We start from the raw sequence: 22,431 nt of genomic DNA, 5'->3' as shown, positions 1-22,431 counted from the left end.
TTATTACATTGAATATTCATTACAGATCGGGAAAATAGCATTATACTGGCAAGCAAAAATTTTCACTCTTATTGCAGGTGTCGTAACAGTATTTCACTTGAGGTTCACGTCAAATCATGGCTGACGCAAAATAATTCCTGAATCTTCCCTTCCGATTCGGGCATTTTAACACGAGACTGGAGCTGAATTTTTTTATGAGATGAAAAACAATATGTAAACTTCCTATATTGACTAGATTCATTAAAATTTAGGGCGTGCTGAATTTTCTATGTACTGTATTTGAGTGGGGAGTGATTAGGTCCTGGACTTGATTTTCAAGCACCTGCTCGACTTCGAGCGAGACAAACTTGCGTGCCTTGCTGGATGGCTATGTATTTTTTGGTACTAAAATCTTTATAAAGAATTGTTTTACAAGATGTGAAAAGGAAACTTCTCAAAAGTTTGTTTTCAATTAATACCACCTACTCAAAGTTGCGCATTTTTGGTAAGAATATATAGCAAAATTTAATACTGTTGTGCAACCTATTAGAACATGTGAACAAGCATGGCGTAAATTGTAAGCATAAATTGAACATCGAACCCGATCAAATATTGTTACAGTTCCATTGAAAAACAAACCATTCAGTTTGATGATGAAGGCAACTCTCTATATTCACAAAGTCTTTTATTCATGCACATAACAGAGAACAGGAACCTAGATATCTGTGTGGCTGACTTAGGAGCTAGAGCAGTAGTGGTGGTCAATCAGGCCGGGAAACTGAGATTCAAGTTCACTGGCCATACTCCTGCTCCAAAAAACCAACCATTCAGTCCATGAGGAATCACCACAGACAGTCAGAGTCACATCCTTACAGCTGATTCTAACAATGACTGTGTCCACATCATAGACCAGGATGGACTGTTCCTCCGTTACATAGAATGTGGACTGTGTCAACCCTGGGGACTGTGTACAGATAAAAATGACAATCTGTTTGTTGCTCAGTATGGAAACACACAAGTGAAGAAAATTAAATATCAAAAGTGAACTCACTTGAAACAAACTATACAAATATTATTGATACAATGAGTAAACAAATGGAGATATTTGCGTTTGCTTGCACTTTAAATTTGTCAATTAATACCATTTCATAATTCACAAATAATGTGAACAAGACTAAAAAAAAAAGATACCCCAAGAGATTTCTCTTCAGAAATTTTTTCACTTTGTGAGAAGAACACAATATATTTTTTGCAAATCAATACTTAACAAAACAGATATCTTTTTATTTAGTGATCATATTCCAGAATTTTTTCAAAGTGTACAATTGGTCATTTTCTGACAAGAATAATTCGATGGAAGTTGACAAATACAGGTCATATACATAATATAACCTACACAACACAAATGTAATTAAAAGGTGAAGTGAAGTACAGTCTCTACTTACCATCAAGCTTGAAATACTAAAAAGATTGACAACATATTAGGCAGAAACATTCCACTTGGTTTACTGACTTAGCTAAATATTTGTTGCCTTAGTCAAGGAATGTGACCACTCTAACATATCCGACTTTGTGATTCTGCGCAATCTTTCAATCTTTATAAATATATTTAGACAATTTAATAAAAAATACATTTAAAACCCTTTTTTTTTTTAAAAGTTTATTATTTTTTTATCAGTTGTTTAAAACATCAAATTCTTTAACAATATTTTTTAACTCATATTTTTTCGTTTTCTTGTTCTGAAAAGTCTGTGTTTTAGATTTAACAGAATGAATAAGAGATGATATGCTTTCTGAATCAAGCTTCTTAGCCAAGTGTCCAGTGTTAATATGGTCACTCTCTGATTTCCGTTTTTGTCCGCTGACAGTTTTCTGGGTTTTTCCTGATGTCCTTCGCTTCAGTTTCTCTTCAATAATTGCCTCCATTGATTTGGTCTTCTTAAACTCTGGTGCCGATGGATCAATGTTGTACAGATGGGAATCAAAAATGGCAGTAAATCTGTCATCCTTTACATTTATCTGAAAAAGATAAATTACCTATGAAATCTATATGAAACTGATTAATTTTCTTCGAAATTTATCTAAAATCCATCAATTATCTATGAAATTTATTTGAAATTTGTTAATTATCATGAAATTTATCTGAAACAAATGTATGAAATGAAGAATATCCCAGGACTACATACTAGAAAAAACTTGGAATCAACTTGGAAGGGGAGGGGGTGTTAAGGTTTTTTCTGATACCTGAAAATCTTCCTCTGGTTTTTGATCCCCAGATAATTTCTTCTTTTTCTTTGAGTCTTTCATGATTGACTTCAGATTGAAATGTTTCCTGTTGTCAGTTTCTTCATCCATCATTAGAAGTTCCAGTTCACCCTAAAAAATAGAGAATACAAGTATTTACAAACTTAGGTCTGTTTCTTGTATTTTTTTTCCCCCATTTTCTTTGAAAAGCAACTTTTTGTAGTTGTTACAGAGGATCATGTATATTGTGGTGACATGGATCCAAGGGAGTGAAAGACAAAATATGCCCGCCACCCCAATGCAAGATACATAAATTAACAAAATTATGTTCAAGAATAAATTTTTCCCCTGTTTCTACACTGCTCTAAGGTTATCCACATTCTTTTTATGAAATTATGTACATAAGTCATTTATGGATTCATCCCTCTACCAACCAACCCCCCCCCCCTCCTCAAATCAACAAATAGGTGCTCCCGAAATTTATTTTCCCTGGATTCAACACTGCTCTAAGGTTATCAACATTCCTTTTTATTACATATATGTACAGGTAGTTACAGCATCAATTGGATCATTGGAATACTACCTCTGTATCTTTGGTCATTGACTTCAATGTTTTCTCTTTCCTTTTTTTCTTCTTTGTCTTCTTAGACTCAGCTAGTAAAGTGAAAGGTTTAAAAAATGTTAATATTTTTTCACCATATATTCACACAGACATTAATCAGATAATCTAACATTTGCAAAAACACCTTTTAATACTAAATGCCAATCTCAAAATTAACAAGAGATTTTGTGAAACACTTATGCCCCCCCCCCCTCCTTTGGACATATACTCAAAAACAGAACTTGACCTAGATATTCTTATGATAAATCTGTATACCAAATTACATTTCAGTATGTGCAACCTCTGCAAAGAAAATGAACGGAAACTGCAAATAATTGGAATTTTTCTAAGTCCAAGGGGCATAATTCTGTCAAAAATTGCTCGATCGTACCCAAAACAGACCATGACCTTGATATTCTTATGATAAATCTGTATACTAAATTACATTTCAGTATGTGCAACCTCTGCAAAGAAAATGAACAGAAACTGCAAATAATTGGAATTTTTTTAAGTCCAAGGGGCATATCTCTGTCAAAAATTGCTCGATCGCACCCAAAATAGAACTTGACCTAGATATTCTTATCATTAATGTGCAACCTCTGCAAAGAAAATGAATGGAAACTGTTGGTTGACCAACAGATAGACAGGCCAATGGACCGACAGAAGCAGCAAAGCAATATGCCCTCCTTTCTTCGAAAGGGGGCACAAAAATTACATTTTCATATCATGTCTCAATTTTAGTTTAAAATATACATCTCTGGGACACGTTTTTCCTGTACATTTTATCATGATGTTTCTTTCAGATCTATGATATCAAACTATTCAGTAATTATTCCAACATGTCTACCTTTTGGTTTCCTGTCCTCTCCATCTTCACTGTCCAGACTCTGTTTGAAGAATGGATCCTCGTCTACACCTGCTGGTAGATCATCATCACTGAAAGCAGCCTGTTCCTCTGGTTCTTTATCACTCGTCATCTGTTCAACATCAATAAAAGGAGTTACATGTGTTATTGTTTGGGAGGCTATTACATGGATACATACTGACTATACTTAAATTTTAGTCAGCATAAACAGGGCAAAAGATTTACAAAACAGGCAAACAGAGTTCTTTTATATGGAATATTATTTCATAATGAACAATTTTCTTCTTTATCTCCATTTTTCTGTCTCTCTTCAAATTTTCTTTTCGTCTTTTCTCTTTCTCTGTCTCCCTACTATTTTTCCTCTCCTTTTCTGTTCATCCTTTCTTCTCTCTCTTACTTTTCTGTTTATTCTTTCTCTCTCTCTTACTTTTCTGTTCATCCTTTCTTCTCTCTTTCTTTTACTTTTCTGTTCATCTTTTCTTCTAACTCTCTCTTACTTTTCTGTTTATTGTTTCTCTCTCTCATACTTTTCTTTATTCTCTCATAATTTTCTTCATTCTTTCTTCTCTCTTTCTCTATCTTACTTTTTTGTTCATTCTTTCTTCTCTCTCTCTCACTTCTCTGTTCACCCATTCTTCTCTCTCTCTTACTTTTCCGCTCATTCTTTCTTCTCTCTTTCTTTGTCTCTTCTCTTTCTTCTTCATCAGATACTGATCCCACGGAGTCTGGTCTTTTGTCTTTTCTTTGTGTTTCACAATCTTCTCTGTTGTCTCTTTTAATCCTGTCAACAACCCATCATTAGGTCACAATACTCCTCGTTTAATAAGTGAAATTAATAATTAAACTTAATGATTAACTATTATGAATAATGTTGACATCTTGATAAAAACTTAAAACTGACACAAATTGTTCTGTTCTGAAGGGATAAAGAAAGCAAAAATGTTGCTGGAAACTCTGTTACCAGCTCAGCCATGCAACACACAAGATGATTGACCAGTACAACAGTTATATAATTCTGACTGAGTCACAACTAATGACTAAGTATTATCTTTTTTGGTTGCTATGGATACCTGGTTCCCATGTGACCTCCATTTCGACCTCTTTCTTTTTCTTCTGGTCTTTGTCGTTATCTAACGACTGGAGGAGACTGCGATATTTCTGTATCTGACTCTCCTCATTGTCATCTTCATTATCATTGTCATCTTCATCAACAACAGGATGATCATCATCTTGAATATAGACAGGAGAAAAGAATGTAAGGACATTTATTTTGGGGATGTTTAATTGTGGTGTTAGTATTACAACATGTACAATATGACACTAAAGTAAAAATAATCATTTGTGTGTCAATAAATTATGCATACAAAAATAGTAAATTCACTAAACATGTAGTTACATTTCTGATTTGTTTCCATAATAAAGAAAGTTGCAGCAGTAATTTTTTTTTAACATTTCTATATTTTTATTATTTTTTTGATAATTTTGCTAACTTTTATTCACATTCTTTAAAATCAGCTGTACCTTTGTCTTCCTCTTCCTCAGAGCTGGACGCCAGATAAGCCTGAAAGTCCTCCTCATTAACATCATCTGTCTTCTTCCTTTGTGACGAGTTCATCATAGTCACTTTGATTCGGTCCTGGTCTGTTTCATCCCAGGTTAAATTCACCTAATATATTATTATAATTATTATAAATTTATCACACCTGAACTCAGAAAAAATCTAGGCATATAAACAAGGATGATTTCATATTGTTTTTGCTATTGATCTGATACATTAAAGGTGTGGCCTTTGACCTGACACATTATATTAAGATCTGACCTTTGACTGAGCCAGGGCAGTTGACACAAACAATGAGGGATTGTAGGCAGCAGGCATCTCAGTACACACGGACTTAGGTTCCTCAGTAAACTCCATGTCATCTGGTATAAACCTGTCAAGTACATATACTTCATGTATAAACAACTAATATGAATGCAGTCGTAGACAAAAACATAATAAACATGTTCCCTGTACATGCACTATGTGAATAAGGACTCTATTATGCTACCATCTTGGAGAAACATGTTTTATTCTTTTCAGGAAGATCCTTCCGTTTTAAAAATTCATCTTACTCTCTTAGAAATTATTAAGTTCTTTACCCCCATATGTATCTGCAAAATCTTAACACTCTCTTATGGTTTCTTTCTTGTCCAAATAGGGTAGTTTCAACTACATTGTTGACACAGAGCAAGAAGGAAAGACAAACTGATAGACAAACATTGTAAATCCATAATATGATTTGTATTCCAGAGTGCAGACCAGACTGACCTGAGATCTAGTTTGGTCAAGCTGGACTCATCTTCCAGCATAGACTGACCTGAGATCTAGTTTGGTTGAGCTGGACCCATATTCCAGCACAGACTGACCTGAGATCTAGTTTGGTCGAGCTGGACTCATATTTCAGTAAAGACTGACCTGAGATCTAGTTTGGTCGAGCTGGACTCGTATTCCATTCCATCACACTCCTCATAAATCTTACTGGCTGTCCCTATAGAATCTGTGTCCACGACAGCATAGTAATACTTCAGTCGATTGAGCTGGTAACGACGTAATTTCTCTCTATGGTAACGGGTCCCTGCAAAGATACATATATGTACATGTTTACCATGGATTTGTCTAAGTGATTTGGAAGTCTCTCACTACTTATTCTTTAAACATTTAACCCTTGAGTTGACATCTTGAATCTTCTGATATCTCAAAGTTTATTCTCGGTCCCATTGAGTGCAAGATATCAAGGTTTGACTGTATCTTTGATTAACAAATTAAAATCAATCAGATATTTAATGAAAATTTATCAATTATAATTATTTATATATTACAATTTATTGCAGAACTATTGTACAGTAGAATTATTGTGTGGGACAAGTGTTTGTGGACTTTGTGGGTCTCTCACCATGAATTTGACATCTTGACTCCTAACATCATTTATTTCTTACTTACCCTAACTCTGAGCTTATCCTGATACTTGTTGTATCACTGGACTGTATCGTGACACATATCATATCGTTTGGTAGTTTACAATTCTCAGGACTGCTACTTGAGAAGACTTATTTATGACCTCACTGACTAAGTTGTATTGTGATAATCAGACTTGAGATGACTTATTTATGACTTGAGATGCCTTATTTATGACTTGAGATGACTTATGACTTGAGATGACTAATTTATGACTTGAGATGACTCATTTATGACTTGAGATGCCTTATTTATGACTTGAGATGACTTATTTATGACTTGAGATGACTTATTTATGACTTGAGATGACTTATCTATGACTTGAGATGACTTATTTATGACTTGAGATGACTTATTTATGACTTGAGATGACTAATTTATGACTTACCCTGATTCTCTTCATAATCCTCCTCCTCCCCCTCTGCCTCGGGAGGATTCTCTCGTTTGTCCTGGACCAGTTCTGTTGGTCCTGATAATGCTTCCTCCTTCATCCTTTGAAGACCAAACTCAGAAGGATAAACCTGCCAACACAAAAAAATAATATTTAAGAAACATTTAACTCAATAGAAGAAAGTTTAAAGTTTAATACATCATTAACATGCAAAACAGAAACTTTCAACCACATTTGAACATTACTGTGTTAAAATCTCAAGGAAAATTCTAAACCTGAAATTCACACCTTGACAGATTTGATGCTGCCTCCTGTTGGTACAAATGAATGAAGTAAAACAAAGATGTCCTGAGACTTGATTCTATCCCAGTCCATGTTACACACAGAGAGTCTGTGTCCCAGTTCCTCTGTAGTGTGAACATCTTTATCAAGCTCTCCCCAGCCATGGTCAAACTCTTCTGTTAAATAAAACACATCAATTGTCATTCTGTTTTATTGCACAGCATGGTATTTAACCAAGGTATAACTTGGCTCAGGATAAATAAAGGCAACATTTTCTTTTATCCTTACCATGATTTCTTAACATGTAACCTTAATGTGGAGGGTGGAAATCATAATAGTTAGGAACAGCTCTGACAACAATTTGAAAACAATGATTTTTTTTTCAAATACATTGAATTTCTTTTTGAATGCAGAAGGAACATCTTTCTAATTGCATGATTCATGCAAAACAATTCTACAATCAGGAAATAGTTATGACCTCAGTTCCCTGCTATTTTCTGAAACTTTAATATAAAACTTCATCAACCACTTCTTACCCTGATTTTCTTCCTCCTCCTCACTATCATCGTCTTCCTCAGATGAGGACGTCTCCACGTTGCCTTCTCCTCGAGCCAGATCAGGGCCTTCCCCTAAACCTGTCACAAATCAAAACAGTAAGTCTAGTTTAAGGTTCACTGATACTCTGATAAGAGAGATAACTCTTAATGACATAAATCTCTATTACCCTTTTATAGATTTCTCAAGTTGAAAGTCTCTTTTGTTTAATTTTGCCCCGCAAGCTATAGTATTATAAATGTTTGTATTTTACTTATAAAATACATTATTTCGGAAAATCATAAATTTAGAGCAACATTTATATGATTGAGCACAGGGTTTATGAATCTTAAAACTGGGCTAAAGTTTTCTCTTGATGGATTTTCTACATTTCACTGTATGCAGTATATAAATTCATTAAGCATGACCAATGAAACACAGCAATAAATAGAGTAAGATGAAGAAATCAAGCAACCCCTCAACCCCCTTCCCCCATACATCTGTCATTTTGCTCCTCTAGATTCTCACCTGAGTCTTCATCATCCGAGTTTTCCTCAAACCTGAACTCCTCCTCTTTCTTGTCCTCCTCATCATCAGAAGAAGAATCTTCCTCTGTCACCTGAGAAACACAAATTTAAATCAAAATTATAATGCGGTTAAAGTAATGAGTTAAAGATGTTCACATACCCAGTCATCACAATAATACTTTAAATTCTAGACCTTAATTTCTGTCTTCTTCTTCCTGCTCTTCATGGCTTTTTTCTTTGAAGCCTTTCCCAGGTTTTGCTCTAAAACCTCCTCTTCTGAATCACTTCTGACTTTCATTGTTTTCTTTCTCTCTTTCACTGAATCTTTCATTTTGCACTGTTTCTTTTTCTTTTTATCTGGCACACTACTTTCTTTTTTCACTGAATCACTATTCAAGCCTTCCTTAACATTGTCCATTTTTAATTTTGTTGTTTCTTTGTTTTTCGTCTTTGTTTGATTTCCTGATTTCTTTGCTGCCTCCTCATCATCATCACTTTCATCTTTGTCATCTTCACTGTCTTTGCCATCATCTACATTATCTTCTTCCATGCTGTCTGACAACTCGTAATACTTCTTCAGGTTCTCGTTAGTTGTCATATTCATTGGTTTTCCTCTCTTATCCACGGAATACTTCAGCTTAAAGCGTTTGTCTGTAAACATGTCTTTAAAGCGTTTATCAATTTTAACTTTCTGTGTGTTTTTAGACATTCTACGAAATCGTAGATCTTTAGTGATGTGTGAAAAGCGGGCATCTTTGCTAACTCTCTCCATGGCCAAATCACTGAAATAAGAAGACAGCTCTAAAATGGACGTTAAAAACGGAAAAGTAGACTAGCAAAGTGTGTATATCATAAATAATTAGTAAGACATTGTGATTCTTTAATGTTCACTCATGGTCCTAGGTCCCTTGTTCAGTCTTCAGTTTTGTTTGTTAATTTTACCTCAGGTTAACAAACTAATTTTACTTACAAAAATTGTTACAGACTGTGTTTATGTTCTAGATGTATCGAACCACAAAATGATGGCTAAATACCTGTTCAATATTTAAGAATTCTCAAAAAATCAGAACTACAAACTACACAGTAACACATGTATTGATTTCTATGATATCTCGTACTTCTGATATTCGAGCAGGAGATAAACAATTGTTTAAATGATTAAGCACCCGGTGTTTCCTGTTAGCTGCGTTGTTTTTTCATGGTCTCGATTTTTATTGTTTGTAGAATTTATAAAATTGACTACTGATTGTTATATTCACCTTTTTTTCATATTAATACGAAGCAATTTTGTGCTACTTAATAATACCTGCATGTGCCACCTCTTCACTTCCGGTAGAAAATGTCATCTGTAAACATAAAAAAAGCTTGATGGACATGTAACGAATGAACGTTGAACCGTTCTTTTTTATGGTAAAAGATTTTTTTGTATTATGTGATGTTCTGTAATATTTCCATGTTTTCTTTTTTGTAAGTTAACAAAGTTTCAAAGAAATTCATACATTTGAGTTTAGTGTTGTCACAGTGATCAAACAAACCAGTTATTTTTTTGTGTATTCACAAGGTCCTGAATAACAAGTTCAAATACAAAAGTTGCATGTTTTAGGGGAGCACGGTCCCAATCAATTGATAGCACCTGTAATTTTTTTTTTTTTTTTTTTTTTAGAATTTACCAATAGAATCATTATAAAACTGAATGTCAGACAATTTGAAAAATGACAGATGAACCCATTTTAAGTTCCTGTCAGTCCACAAAACCAAATCTGAAAAAAAAAACCTGAAAGATTGTCTTATTTTATTGATCCCTTTCTTTATGATATTCATTGATATGTCATAAATGTCAATGTAATGACCTGATTCAGAAATTTAACAGCTAAAAAAAATTCTGTCTTAGATTGTCATATCTTTATAAATTAAACAGAAATTTCATTGAACAAGTAGACTTCCACACCATAGAGTGTTGTGATATACAGCCTACAGTTTTAATACATATGTTGCCATCTCAGCAATTTTGGTAATATTATAATGTAAAAGGATTTGAAATTGATTACAATTATTCGCAAAAGTAAAAATTCTGAACACTTGCCATAGTGAACACTGAACTATTGGTGGTATTTTTTGCTACTCTTTTGTCTGGTGACTCTGTATTTCAATGAGCCTTATTTCAGCCATCATTATTGGAGGATTTCATTTAAGATTTCACTTAGGATTTGTAATATTGATTACTGAATGTTTATTGCAGTTAACAGCTGACAGTACAATACAATACCATTGTTATCATTTTCCTCAAGGTTCTAAACTAGTTTTTGGACATGGACAAAGCATCTCGCCATGAGCTTCTAAGGATAGTTGAAGCACAGAGAGAGAAAATTACAAAATATGAGGCAAAGCTTAAAGGTTTGAAACCATCTTTACATTTAAAATTAAATTTTCAAATTGACAAGTTACCAAAAAAAAAGATTTTTTTTTCTTCTGCATTTCCAATAAAGCAGAATTTTAATCAGATTTGAAGAAGTATAATTATGACTTTTACAAGCCAGAGCAGAAAGAAGAGATTTAAAAAAAAAAAAAAAAAAAAAAAAAAAAAAAAAAACCTTTTCAGCCTTGAGTCAACATTAAAATAAATGATTCTCTTTTAGATTTGGTTGTGGCTTATAAAGGACTGGCAAAGGAAAAGGAAGCATTAGATGCCAGCTTAAAAATTCTCTCTCAGAAGAAAACTGAGAGTGATTCACCATCATCTGAACATAAACAGGAGGGGGAACACCAGTCAACAACAGATAAGAAAGAGAACCAGTTTACAGATCCTCTCCAGGCCACTCATAAGGTGGAATTTTTTTTTTTCGGGGGGGGGGGGGGGGGGGGGGGTTGTCTTCTTGGTTGTAATGTTTGAATGCCTAGATGTACATGACTTTATTAAGCCTTAAAGATTAAAACATTTTCATGGTCAAAATTAGATATATTAAACACATATCATTGCAGTTTGAATACAAATTCTTAATCCTACATTTTAATTTTAGGGGGACGGCAAGGAAGAAGAGAAATCTGAGGCAGGATCTTCGGAGTCAGACCAAATAAAGACCCTGACAGAATCTTTGTTGACTCTGACACAGGAGAAATCAAAGTTAGAGAGTGTGTACCTGGCAGACAAAAAAAGATTACTGGTAAGCAAAGGATTAAAAAATTCCAAGATGATATTCACTTAAGGCATCAGGCCTGATTTACACAGGATTGGCTACAAAGTATGGATAAATACAGTAAATAATTTGGTTTAACTAACCTACCATCTACTCTATATTTACTTTAGTTTTATATTTTCCTTTTTTTGCAGTAGGATGAGTAAATTGCAAAAAAAAAAAAAAAGATGAAACGTAAAATAGCAATCAAAAGTTTAATTTTCTTAAAAACTATACCATATGATGTGCTTTATATTTAATTTGATATATGTATCTTACTTGTAATTCTGATCTAATATTGGCATTTTTTCAGCAAGAGAATGAGGATTTAAATGAAAAAATTAATGAGGAGAAAGAAAAATCGGAAAATGACAAGAAAAAACTAGAAAAGCAAATACAAGAGGTATGTAGAAAGACGATTGTTCATGATTGAAAAAGGCAACTCCATCCTGCCTGGGGACAAAATAAGGTATTAAAACTTTTAATGTGTAAATGATAACATTTCCTTTCACAATTGTATTTTCACTTTTGCAGAATAATTATCTACAGGTACATGTATATTGGCATTGAATGCAAAATCAATAGACTTCTACTGTAGCCATTTGTTCTGACCTTTTCTTATGTTTCATAAAGTAAGAGTGACCTCCCTTTTGTGTCATTTTTGTGCAGTTGAAGCTGCGTATTCGGGAGCAGCAGACAGAGAGAGAGAAGGAACAGAATGACCACGCCCTCATGTTACGAGAACTTCAGAAGTTACTGGCTCAGGAACGTACCTCTAAAGACCAGCTGGAAAATCAGGTTAGGAAATAAAAAATCACTTCCCACATTCTCTGTTTAAGAACTTATTGTCAATTTTCATAATGTCTTTAAATTCAAGAAAAAACACATTACTAGGTATACAAGAACATAACAAATGAGTGCTGAAAAAACAGTAAATACATGTCACATTTTGAGATTGCTTAGAGAGTTTGTGACTGGGTACATGTAGCATCTAGAGTGTACTCCAGCTTCTGCTTTGTTCTTTCCTTTCAGCCTCAGTTGTTTTTTGAAGAAGATTTTGGGTCTCCCTCTTTTCAGTATTCCCGATTTCTTTTTTTTTTTTTTTTTTTTTACTTTGACTTGGGATAAATGAATGTACTGAATTATGATGCTCTGTATTGTAGGTGGATGATCTGAAGTTTACTCTCTCAGAGAAAAGTCAACTTTTACCCAGTATGTCCCAAGCCTACGAGAAAAAAATAACGGATCTGACTGCAGAACTAAAAGAGGTCCGAGGAAAGTTAGAGGCAGAGAAAATCAAAGCCGAAATGCCTCCAGAAGGTCTCATACAACTGCAGAATGATATGTCCAAAATGAAGGTACTTTTTGCAAAACTTTGATGATGCTTCAAAAAACAAAGAGGAAAAAAATTTTACTTGAAGATATTATTTTTTTATTGAAATAATGTGTTAGTGAAGGGATAAAATGTACATTGTTGTATTATTATGAAAAAGTGTCATTATAATATATAATACTTTAGTTATCAGAAATAGAAACTTTTTTCCCATTTTATTCTGAAGAATATTAAGTTTTTTTTTTTTTTTTTTGTTTTGTTTTATTTATAAATAGAAGGAGTACCAGTTACAGCTATTGGAGGAACAGAAGAGAAGCTCCGAGTCCCAAGCTAAACTCGAGCGTTACAGACAGGAGAGTGAAAACCGTGTGTCTGCCCTTGAGTCTAAAATCTCTGAGTTGTCGGACCTTGTGGGAAATTACGAGAGGTACAAGGTCCAGGATCAACAGACCATACAGAAACTGAAGGATCGCATGTCGCAGCTTGATCTGGAGAATACTGCGCTGTCACGGTCCGCTAGTCAGATCGGGAACTATGATGAAGAGTGGAGGAATTTAGAGGCATCACAGCTGGGTGATCTCATTGTCAAACTACAGGGGTTTCTACGAGAAGCCAATAAAAGAACTGCTACTCCTGTTTTACTGGAAGGTAACTTAGTTTTACCATTTATGGTGCTATTTTAGTAAACTTTCTTTTGAAATAATTTGGCCTGTGTATTTTTCTGAATTTCCTGCATCAATGAACATAATTGATCATGACAATCATTGCATTGTTTTTTGTTGTGTTTTTTATTTTGATAGTGAATGTGAACTCAGTAGTATATAATTTTTAGACTTGTACTGGTATAATTTCTTTGCGGCTTTTTGACATTGTGATGAACAACTTTTTATGCCCCCGTTTAAATAAGGGAGGACATATTGCTTTCCTGCTGTCTGTCGGTAGGTCGGTCTGTCTGTTGGTCCACCAACAGTTTCCGTTCATTTTCTGCACATACTAAAATAAAATTTGGTATACAGATTTATCATAAGAATATCTAGGTCAAATTCTTTTGGGTACGATCGAGCAATTTTTGACAGTTATGCCCCTTGGACTTAGAAAAATTCCAAATATTTGCAGTTTCCGTTCATTTTCTTCGCAGAGGTGCACATACGGAAATGAAATTTGGTATACAGATTTATCATAAGAATATTTAGGTCAAGTTCTGTTTTGGGTACAATTGAGCAATTTTTGACAGAGTTATGCCCCTTGGACTTAGAAAAATTCAAATTTTTGGGGGGTGGGGGGGCATACACATGTAATTGTTTCAACAAACATCTTTTGTTTGAGTTAAAATTAAGGCTAAGTAATAATATCCAAATTCTGTTACTTTGTGGTTTGTTGACAAAATATAAATTGTAGTGCGATATGTTTTTCTAGTATCTATTGACTGGCAAAATGCTTTGACTCAGGATTTCTGTAATAAAATATAAAGTTTAAGATGTTTGTGTGCATTCCAATGCATAACTGTAATTATATCAACAATTTTTTTTGGCTTTTTATCATAGATATGTACATCTACTAAATGGAAGTTAAAAAATTAATATTGCAAAATATATTGCAAAAAAATTAAAAAATATCACAGTTTATCACAATATGAAATTTCCAGCTAATACCCATTCCTAGTTAACATTAAATTCATTTGATTGTGTGGAATTTTTACTCAGATTTACTGCGAGATGAGGATGGACAGTGTCCCAAGTGTAGAAAGAACCGAGAGGAATGGGAGAACCTGAAGGAGGAATATGAGAGATACAAACTCAGGGCTCAGAGTGTGCTCAAAAATAAAACCTCAAAGGTACTCAAAATTATACAAACTCAGGGCTCAGAGTGTGCTCAAAAATAAAACCTCAAAGGTACTCAAATTATACAAACTCAGGGATCAGAGTGTGCTCAAAAATAAAACCTTAAAGGTACTCAAATTATACAAACTCAGGGATCAGAGTGTGCTCAAAAATAAAACCTCAAAGGTACTCAAAATTATACAAATTCAGGGCTCAGAGTGTGCTCAAAAATAAAACCTCAAAGGTATACTCAAATTATACAAACTCAGGGCTCAGAGTGTGCTCATAAATAAATCTCAAAAGTACTCAAAATTATACAAACTCAGTAAATCTCACTGGTATTGATATTTTTAGATATCTCAGTATTATTATGCTATGTAAATTGAATCAAAGGAAAAATAAATCTCTGTTACAGGACACAGGGAATAGTAAGGAAATGGACACACTGAAATCTCAGCTGAATGAACTCAGGGAGAGAAATAAATCTCTACATATACAACATGAGGCAGAGTTAGGGAAAGAGAAAGCAAAACTAGAGACAGCCCACAAAACACTGGTGTCTGTACAGGAAAAACACAAGGCAGAAATTCTCCACTTAGAGGCCGAATATCAACATCAGAAAAGTGAGTTAGAAGTAGAGATTCGGAAACAGCGTGAACGGACGGTGTCTTTACTGGCCGAGAAAGATCGTGACATTGAGATGTTAAAGGCTTCCATGCCTATTTATGATGAACGTTATTTTCTTCAAAATCCTCCTGACTCAGGGGCTTCGGCAGAATTCCCTGGGGGTAAGTCTGAGGAGGAAAGAGCAGTGTCAAGGTTACTGAACATGTCTTCCCTGAATCAAGGGGATTCCAATCTGTTCTACCGACAAGAACTCTCCAGAAAGGAGGTAGAAATAAATGCATTACGTAAACAAAAGCATGAACTTGAGTCTGCTCTTAGAGAATTACAATTAAACAGTCATTCTAAGGAGGAATCACTAACTGAACGAATTGAGATGTTGACGGAAGAAATCCGACGAAATGATAGGAGTAAGGCCAGAGAAGGTGCTAATCTTGAGTATCTTAAGAATGTGACATATAAATTCCTGACGAGCTTCGATCCCAAGGCTAAACAGCAGATGCTGAACGCCATCACCACTATCCTACAGTTCAGCCCTCAAGAGAAATCAGTAGTCCACACACAGCTAAAGAGCTGGTGGGCGGGCACTATATCATGAGGACCAACCACTGGGGGGGGGGGGGGGGTACCAGTCCACACACTGCTAAAGAGCTGGTGGGTGGGCATTATACATGTATCATCCAGAACAAACCACTGGGGATTGGCGGGGGAAGTTACTGGTCCATACACAGCTAAACAGCTAGTGGGCAGGTACTATATCAAGAGGAACAAAACACTTGAAAGGGTTGGGGGAAGTTACTGATCCATACACACTAAACAGCAAGTGGATGGGCACTTTATCATGAGGACAGAACCACTGTGAAGGGGAGAGGGGGGCAGGGGTAATAGTCCACACACAGCTAAAGAGCTGATGGGTTGGGCACTATATCATGAGGTCCAAATCACTGGGGAGGGTTGGGGGTTGGGGGGGTTGGGTTACTGGTCCATACACAGCTGAAGAGATGGTGGGATAGTGGGCAGGTACTCAGGTACTATATCATGAGAAACAAACCACTGGGGAAGGAGGGGTTGTTACTTGGTGGGTAGTGACCATGTTCTAAAGATCAAACAATTTGGAGGGGAAAGGGAGGTCACTCTGTGATCAGGCCTTATTTGTGCTTGTTGCACTTTATTTTATTATTTGGGTTGGTTCAATCTATGTTTGTGAATGTGATCCTTTGTTAATTTGTTATGTGTTTGATACATGTATCTATGGCAACTGAACTAAAATGATATCTTTTAATCTATGGCAATAATAAACTTTTATTGATATGTAATTTTTTTTTCAATTTGTCACATTTTCACTGAAGTTTCTCTAGAATGTGCTGAGCATGTTAAACAGTCATTTTATTGACTTGACAGTGCTGTTTTTAATGTTTTTCAAGATGAAAGTTTATTTTTCTGATTTTAGATGTTTACATTTAGTATATGGGTCAATTTACAATTCAGTTATTATATATAATTGATGCTGCCAGTCATCCTATGAAGTACATGTAATTAGCTTGCTTTATCAGTTTATGATTAAAGTTTCTGTTTTGTCCTCTTGACAAGAATAGGGAAGTGGCAAAATATTTAATCTGAAGTTTAATAAAATTATAAACATCAATAAAGCTTTTACACTCATGACATGAGGAAGATTTGCTTTTTCTGTCTTTTTTTCAGCAGTGCTTGAATAGGAAGTGATCTGTGAAGGTACAGGTCAATGAATGTACTCCTAGGCCTGTGTAAGCCCTAAAAATAAGTCATACATAGGGCATCAAATAACCAACAAATAGGTAGTAAATGCAACTAACTTCAAGGAAACCCAGAATTTTATTTTTAAATACCATATACACATGATAAAGTGGGAAGGATCGACGTCTTTCACGCGTGTGTGTAATGATGGGGTGTGAGGGGAGAGGGGTATATTTATAATTTTTTATGTTTAAAAAACCCGACTTGAAACTTTTTTTTAACCTCCTGGAAGAATTTTTTATATGTATTCCCAAAAATGGATTTTGAAAAGTAAGCATTGGTTTTGAAATTTTCTGGGGGGAAAAATTCTCACCTGTTACCGACTCAATTTCTTCATCCTGGGTCGGAAGAGGACAACGAACCTTTCGTGGACCTTAGTGACGCCGGAATTGTAAGTTCACCACACACAAATCTGTGACTAATAGAGTTTGTAATTTTTTTTTTATCTCGGTCTATGTAACCCCCCCCCCCCCCCCACACACACACACACACAACCAATTAGGATTAATTTGAAATTGGAGGAGAACGAAACCATATACAAATTTAAATTCATTTATTCCAGTTATTCAACCAATCTACACAACTCAGGACCCCCCCCCCCCCGAAAAAAGGTCACACCTATATTTAAACACGTTGGTCAATACGGAAGCCGATAGGTTCATTATTAAATATCACCCAAATATTATTGATCATTCCACTTTGAGTCATAAAGAGATAAAAAAGAAACTTAAGTCATAATGTGGCGTAAATTGCGTTGAGGAAGTGCGTATTTATTTATTTTTGTTCCCTATTGTCCAATTACACGTTAACAATATTCATTGAGGAATAGATGCTAAAGAATATTATAATATATCTGGCTTCATTTCTAAATCGACAGCATCTTTCAAATTAAGGATTAATACCTTTCAAAGCTAGATTTTTGAATTATATCTTGATTTTTCTTGGTTTAGCATATTTTATTTGTATTTTTATCAGCTGTACATGTATTAATCCCAGAGGTAGAATATGAATTGGCTTCCAAAATTCTACTATTTAATGTATAACATATAAGTACTTTCATTTTTCGTATAGGTTGAGTAAGGAATACAGTACTGTCGTATGAAAGCGAAGTTGGTGATTTTCAAAAAAGGAATAGGAGCTAGTGCCCTATTTCTGAAAATTTTGAAAATGTTTGACGAAATATCTGCATATATATGTATCTAAATTATACCTCTCTATATATATTTCTCATAGAGATAAAATAATAATGATATACATTGCCCAAAATATGCCGGATTAAAATTTTTATATTTATTAAAATTCAAGGAGTCAGGGCTTCTTTTTCAGGAAGAGGAAGACAGATTAACTAAGTAAACTTCCTGGTTAGCGGTGTATCATCTATTAATTAGTTCAAATATTCAGGTTCTCCTTATATAGCAGATAAAAATTAATGGAAGACGTACATTTCAATAATTAAATAAAATCATTATGATTTTTTCCCCCAGCTTAATACATGTTCAGGAAAATTATATATTGTACAAAAGTAAAAATACTGAAAATTGATTGAATGGCACGCAGGTTTTGTGCAAAAGAGAGAAAAATCAATCGTCATATACATGTACTTTTAAAAATAAATTTCAGTTTTATTTATACCTTGCTTATGAAATTGTATATATATATATATATATATTAAAAAAAGGGGGACCTTACTTTAATTACGTTGAAATAAGAAGGAAAAGGGGACTTTTATAGCGTTAAATAAAATAAAATTTAATAACGTTAAATAAATTGATTCCATACTTGAGGTAGGTATTTTTCGACACAAATTTCGAACCCTAAATAAGTGCAAATGCTTGTTCTAAATTGAAACATCAAGTAAAAAATTAAGGACATTTTAAACATACGCAAATTATATGCAATTTTTATTTCTTATTGATTGTATATAGGGTCGATCATTAATTTTTAATCATTTTTTAATTATTTGAAAACACCAAACGACAAGGAAATATTCATCTAAGTATATTTTTCATATAAAAAATAGTATATGTTCACTTAGTCAGTCATAGAAGGTGTGTGTATCCGACTTTTTCGCGGAAACTGGAAATATTCAGTCACATGCTAGGTTAGCTGAAAAGGCCTGTCATCTATCTTAAAATAGCAAAGGGAAATTCTTATTTTGCGATTCGCATGAAAACTAAACTAAACTGAGCTGAACTGTTTTGGTTATATCAATGTTTGCAAATTTAGGTTATTCTGAGGTTAACGTACTGGTATATATTTTTATAAACAGGGTTGTAATTTTAGGGAAATTTTACATATATCATATATCTTTTATAGACTGTTGATCAATTGCTATACTGGTACTCGGGAACCAGTCTATAGAGATCATGTCACATATTTGTACGTCATAGCTAAATATAGATTTGGATCAACGCCCGCGCAGGGCATTTATAAATATTGTAACGAGATTGCACAACGGTTTAAAATATCCAGCAACGTGGAGGAGAACGGACACTAAAATAGTATGTGTGAAATAATGCTGATTCACCTATGTTACTCTATGTATAATTCGGGATATATGTGTTGTTTTTAATATGTATTTAGCAATTTACTTCATAAAAGTGTTGAAAAATTATACATGTTTATCCTTGGATAATACTGTATATTGTACAAATATATTCTTGCTAAAATAAGATTGACAAATAAGAAGAAAAAAAAAACTTGTCAGAAAATTAAAATATTTTTGTTAAGTATATCAATTGTGCAGATATAGAATTATCTGATTCAGTTTTACATTCATTATAAAAAAAAATACTTTAATTTCAATCCTTTAAAAGAGATCGATTAAAATAGATTTCAAAATTAAAAACTTAGACAAATTAAACGTACAAATTACGTTTACACATGGTTTAGGTATCATTTATCATTAAAAATTCAGAATTATGTTACGGACCTTGTACATGTTGTTATGTTTAGTGAATTAAATTTCTAGTCGGCACCGCTTAAAATTTCAGTATGTTTTACATATACATGTTATACATTTATCGCTATTTTACCGTATTTTGAATTTTTAGTTACAGATAAGTTGAGACATGCTAGACAAAGGCCTTTTTTACCCAACAGAAAACATGGCGAAAACGGATTATTATCCGAATTCTTCCCAGGATAGTCTAATGGACGCCGCTCTCGTAGCCTTGGATACAGGAGAGATGACACCACTGGTCAAGGAAGAGCTTAAACTGACCATACAGTCGCGCCGTCTAGCGGCCGGTATGGGGGAATTAACAGTCAATTTCGAACCTCCAACACAATCAGAGGTAAAGAAACTATATTATTGTACAGAAGAATTACCGACTTCTGTTCCTTCTTGTAATACTTAATTACTTAGATTGTTTTTATCTGACATACTCTGAATTAAGTCAGGGTCATAATGAAATAAATATTCTCATGTTATTGTAAAAATATTGGAAATAGAAAATGTTTAAATTATTAATTAATACAAGACCTAGTATATATTGTACTAAATTTTAAGATGGTGTTCGTTTGAACTCTCGTGTAGTTAACAGAGGAGGAAAAAGAAAAGGTAGACCGGAGACGTGAACAAAACAGACTGGCGGCACAGCGGTTCCGGCTAAAGCAGAAAACGACCGGAGAACGAATCCAAAAGGTAAGGCGTCCTTAGACATGTCAAGTCCATGTAACAGTTGACTTAACCCTTCCCCCTTCATTATACAAATTTTATGGGTTTTGAAGTCTAAATCACCTTACAAAATTTCAGGGGAAATAATTAAATCATTTAATTTCCATGTAATGTAAGAACTTAAAACTATTAAAAATCGTTATTTGCAGAATGATGTAATATTTTGATATCGTTTTGAAATCTATATATATTGGAAATCGGTTGAAACATGTGATATGTATAATTGCTTTATGTTTTACAGAAGGTACGAGGTTTGGAGTCGGACAATACACGCCTGAGGGCGGAAATGAGGATTCTACAGACGGAGAGAGACGAACTCAGAAAGAGGCTAGAGGACCACATGAAGATCTGCCCCGGGAATGTCCTCTATGTGCTCAATAGGTGACCAATCAACGCTGCCCCATCATTATTTTCATACCCCAAATATGAAGAAAACAAAACAAACGAAAAAAAGTGTGACTGAGATGTTACTCTTCTTGGAGGTTGTGCATTGCCTATATATAGGTCCAAAAAATCAACATTTTATATTAGTGTTGTGAGGTCGACTTATTCATAGTGCATAATAAATCCATATGAGGAATTATAACAACTTTTGTAAACCTCCGAATAACACTGCAGTTGAGCGTAGCTCGCGTAGAGGTCCTATCTATAGATATAGGTACTTTTCATTGATATATGTTTTACCGCATCCGGATATACGTTCAGTCATGGTCATCGCTGTATGAAGTTGGGAGACATTTTCATGAGATCATATTGTAGAAGTTGTGATTTTACAAACACGTGCATTTGACTGTGTTCCACAGGTGGATATAACTATACTATGTATCTAAGTGAAAATTACAGTACAACATTTGTAGTGATACAGGATAAAAAAATTGGTTGAAACTTATGAATATTGTGTGTTGTGTTTTAATAAAACGATTTCGTTTATACCATTTTACCATATGAGTTTTATATGTGTATTCACATACTGCATGTAATTCAATCGTTTTATTTCGTATGACAACTATTCTAAACATGAAGCCATCTTGTTACTATTTATAGTTATGATATTGTTACTTTGTTACAAATAAAGATTTTTTTTTTTTTTGGTACAATATTCTTGGTCATTCCACACGTACAATGAATTATTATTACAAACTCTTTGTAATTTTTTTTCAGTTTAGAAAATAAAAATGATTTTGCCGCAATATTTTCGGATATACTAATTATAGACAGAAATTTCCACGCGTAGTCTTCTCACAATCGCATACTTACATGAACAAAATGCTTTATGAAATATACCTTGCAATATGCATAAAAACTGAAAGTATAAGCTCGGTCGTATGCATTGAAGAAATTCTGAAAACATCAAAGGGAGATTAAGATGAAATAACTGTGTGATAATAGCGTTATAACTTTGTGAGTCAGAAATAGAAGGAATTCCTTGCAACATGTAGAAATTTTATTTGCCCCAATTCAACCATCTTGATTCATATGACAACTTGGGTGCGTTCAGGAGTGATTCGGCTTCGTAGCATATACGTAAAGCTACGATCTAGAACGTTAAGCTAGACTTAGCCGATATCATAAAAGGAAGATGAAATAACCGGACGTCCTGTATGATATTGG

At 34.0% G+C, this 22,431-nt stretch overlaps 3 protein-coding genes across 3 annotated transcripts; 2 read left to right on the top strand and 1 right to left on the bottom strand.

Annotated features, from left to right (window-relative positions):
* Nucleotides 1-715: 715 nt before the first annotated feature.
* Nucleotides 716-9,196, bottom strand: LOC133178263 (ESF1 homolog). Its single transcript, XM_061313005.1, has 16 exons — nucleotides 8,612-9,196; nucleotides 8,420-8,510; nucleotides 7,894-7,992; nucleotides 7,364-7,533; nucleotides 7,073-7,205; nucleotides 6,145-6,304; nucleotides 5,509-5,620; nucleotides 5,211-5,355; nucleotides 4,760-4,918; nucleotides 4,340-4,470; nucleotides 3,672-3,801; nucleotides 2,807-2,877; nucleotides 2,224-2,355; nucleotides 1,697-1,998; nucleotides 1,425-1,440; nucleotides 716-943 (listed from the first exon to the last, which is right to left on the bottom strand). Exons 1-16 carry the CDS (start codon nucleotides 9,188-9,190, stop codon nucleotides 716-718), a joined length of 2,658 nt encoding a protein of 885 aa, XP_061168989.1. The 5' UTR covers nucleotides 9,191-9,196.
* Nucleotides 9,197-9,742: 546 nt separating this feature from the next.
* Nucleotides 9,743-15,988, top strand: LOC133177555 (GRIP and coiled-coil domain-containing protein 1-like). Its single transcript, XM_061312528.1, has 10 exons — nucleotides 9,743-9,828; nucleotides 10,707-10,812; nucleotides 11,055-11,242; nucleotides 11,436-11,579; nucleotides 11,905-11,994; nucleotides 12,261-12,389; nucleotides 12,755-12,949; nucleotides 13,200-13,572; nucleotides 14,628-14,758; nucleotides 15,160-15,988. Exons 2-10 carry the CDS (start codon nucleotides 10,728-10,730, stop codon nucleotides 15,964-15,966), a joined length of 2,142 nt encoding a protein of 713 aa, XP_061168512.1. The 5' UTR covers nucleotides 9,743-9,828; nucleotides 10,707-10,727; the 3' UTR covers nucleotides 15,967-15,988.
* A 4,233-nt stretch (nucleotides 15,989-20,221) lies between these two features.
* LOC133202705 (basic leucine zipper transcriptional factor ATF-like 3) lies at nucleotides 20,222-21,408 on the top strand. Its single transcript, XM_061338567.1, has 3 exons — nucleotides 20,222-20,437; nucleotides 20,680-20,787; nucleotides 21,062-21,408. The coding sequence occupies exons 1-3, from the start codon at nucleotides 20,249-20,251 to the stop codon at nucleotides 21,203-21,205; spliced, it is 441 nt and encodes a 146-aa protein (XP_061194551.1). The 5' UTR covers nucleotides 20,222-20,248; the 3' UTR covers nucleotides 21,206-21,408.
* The last annotated feature ends 1,023 nt before the right edge of the window (nucleotides 21,409-22,431 follow it).

Source organism: Saccostrea echinata, unplaced genomic scaffold (assembly GCF_033153115.1).
Source record: "Saccostrea echinata isolate AGI-Se365-2 ecotype Australia unplaced genomic scaffold, CSIRO_AGI_Sech_v1 ptg000002l, whole genome shotgun sequence".
Taxonomy (NCBI): Eukaryota; Metazoa; Mollusca; class Bivalvia; order Ostreida; family Ostreidae; genus Saccostrea; species Saccostrea echinata.
The sequence above is the reverse complement of the archived record's forward strand: the minus strand, read 5'-3'. Positions and strand labels throughout refer to the sequence as shown.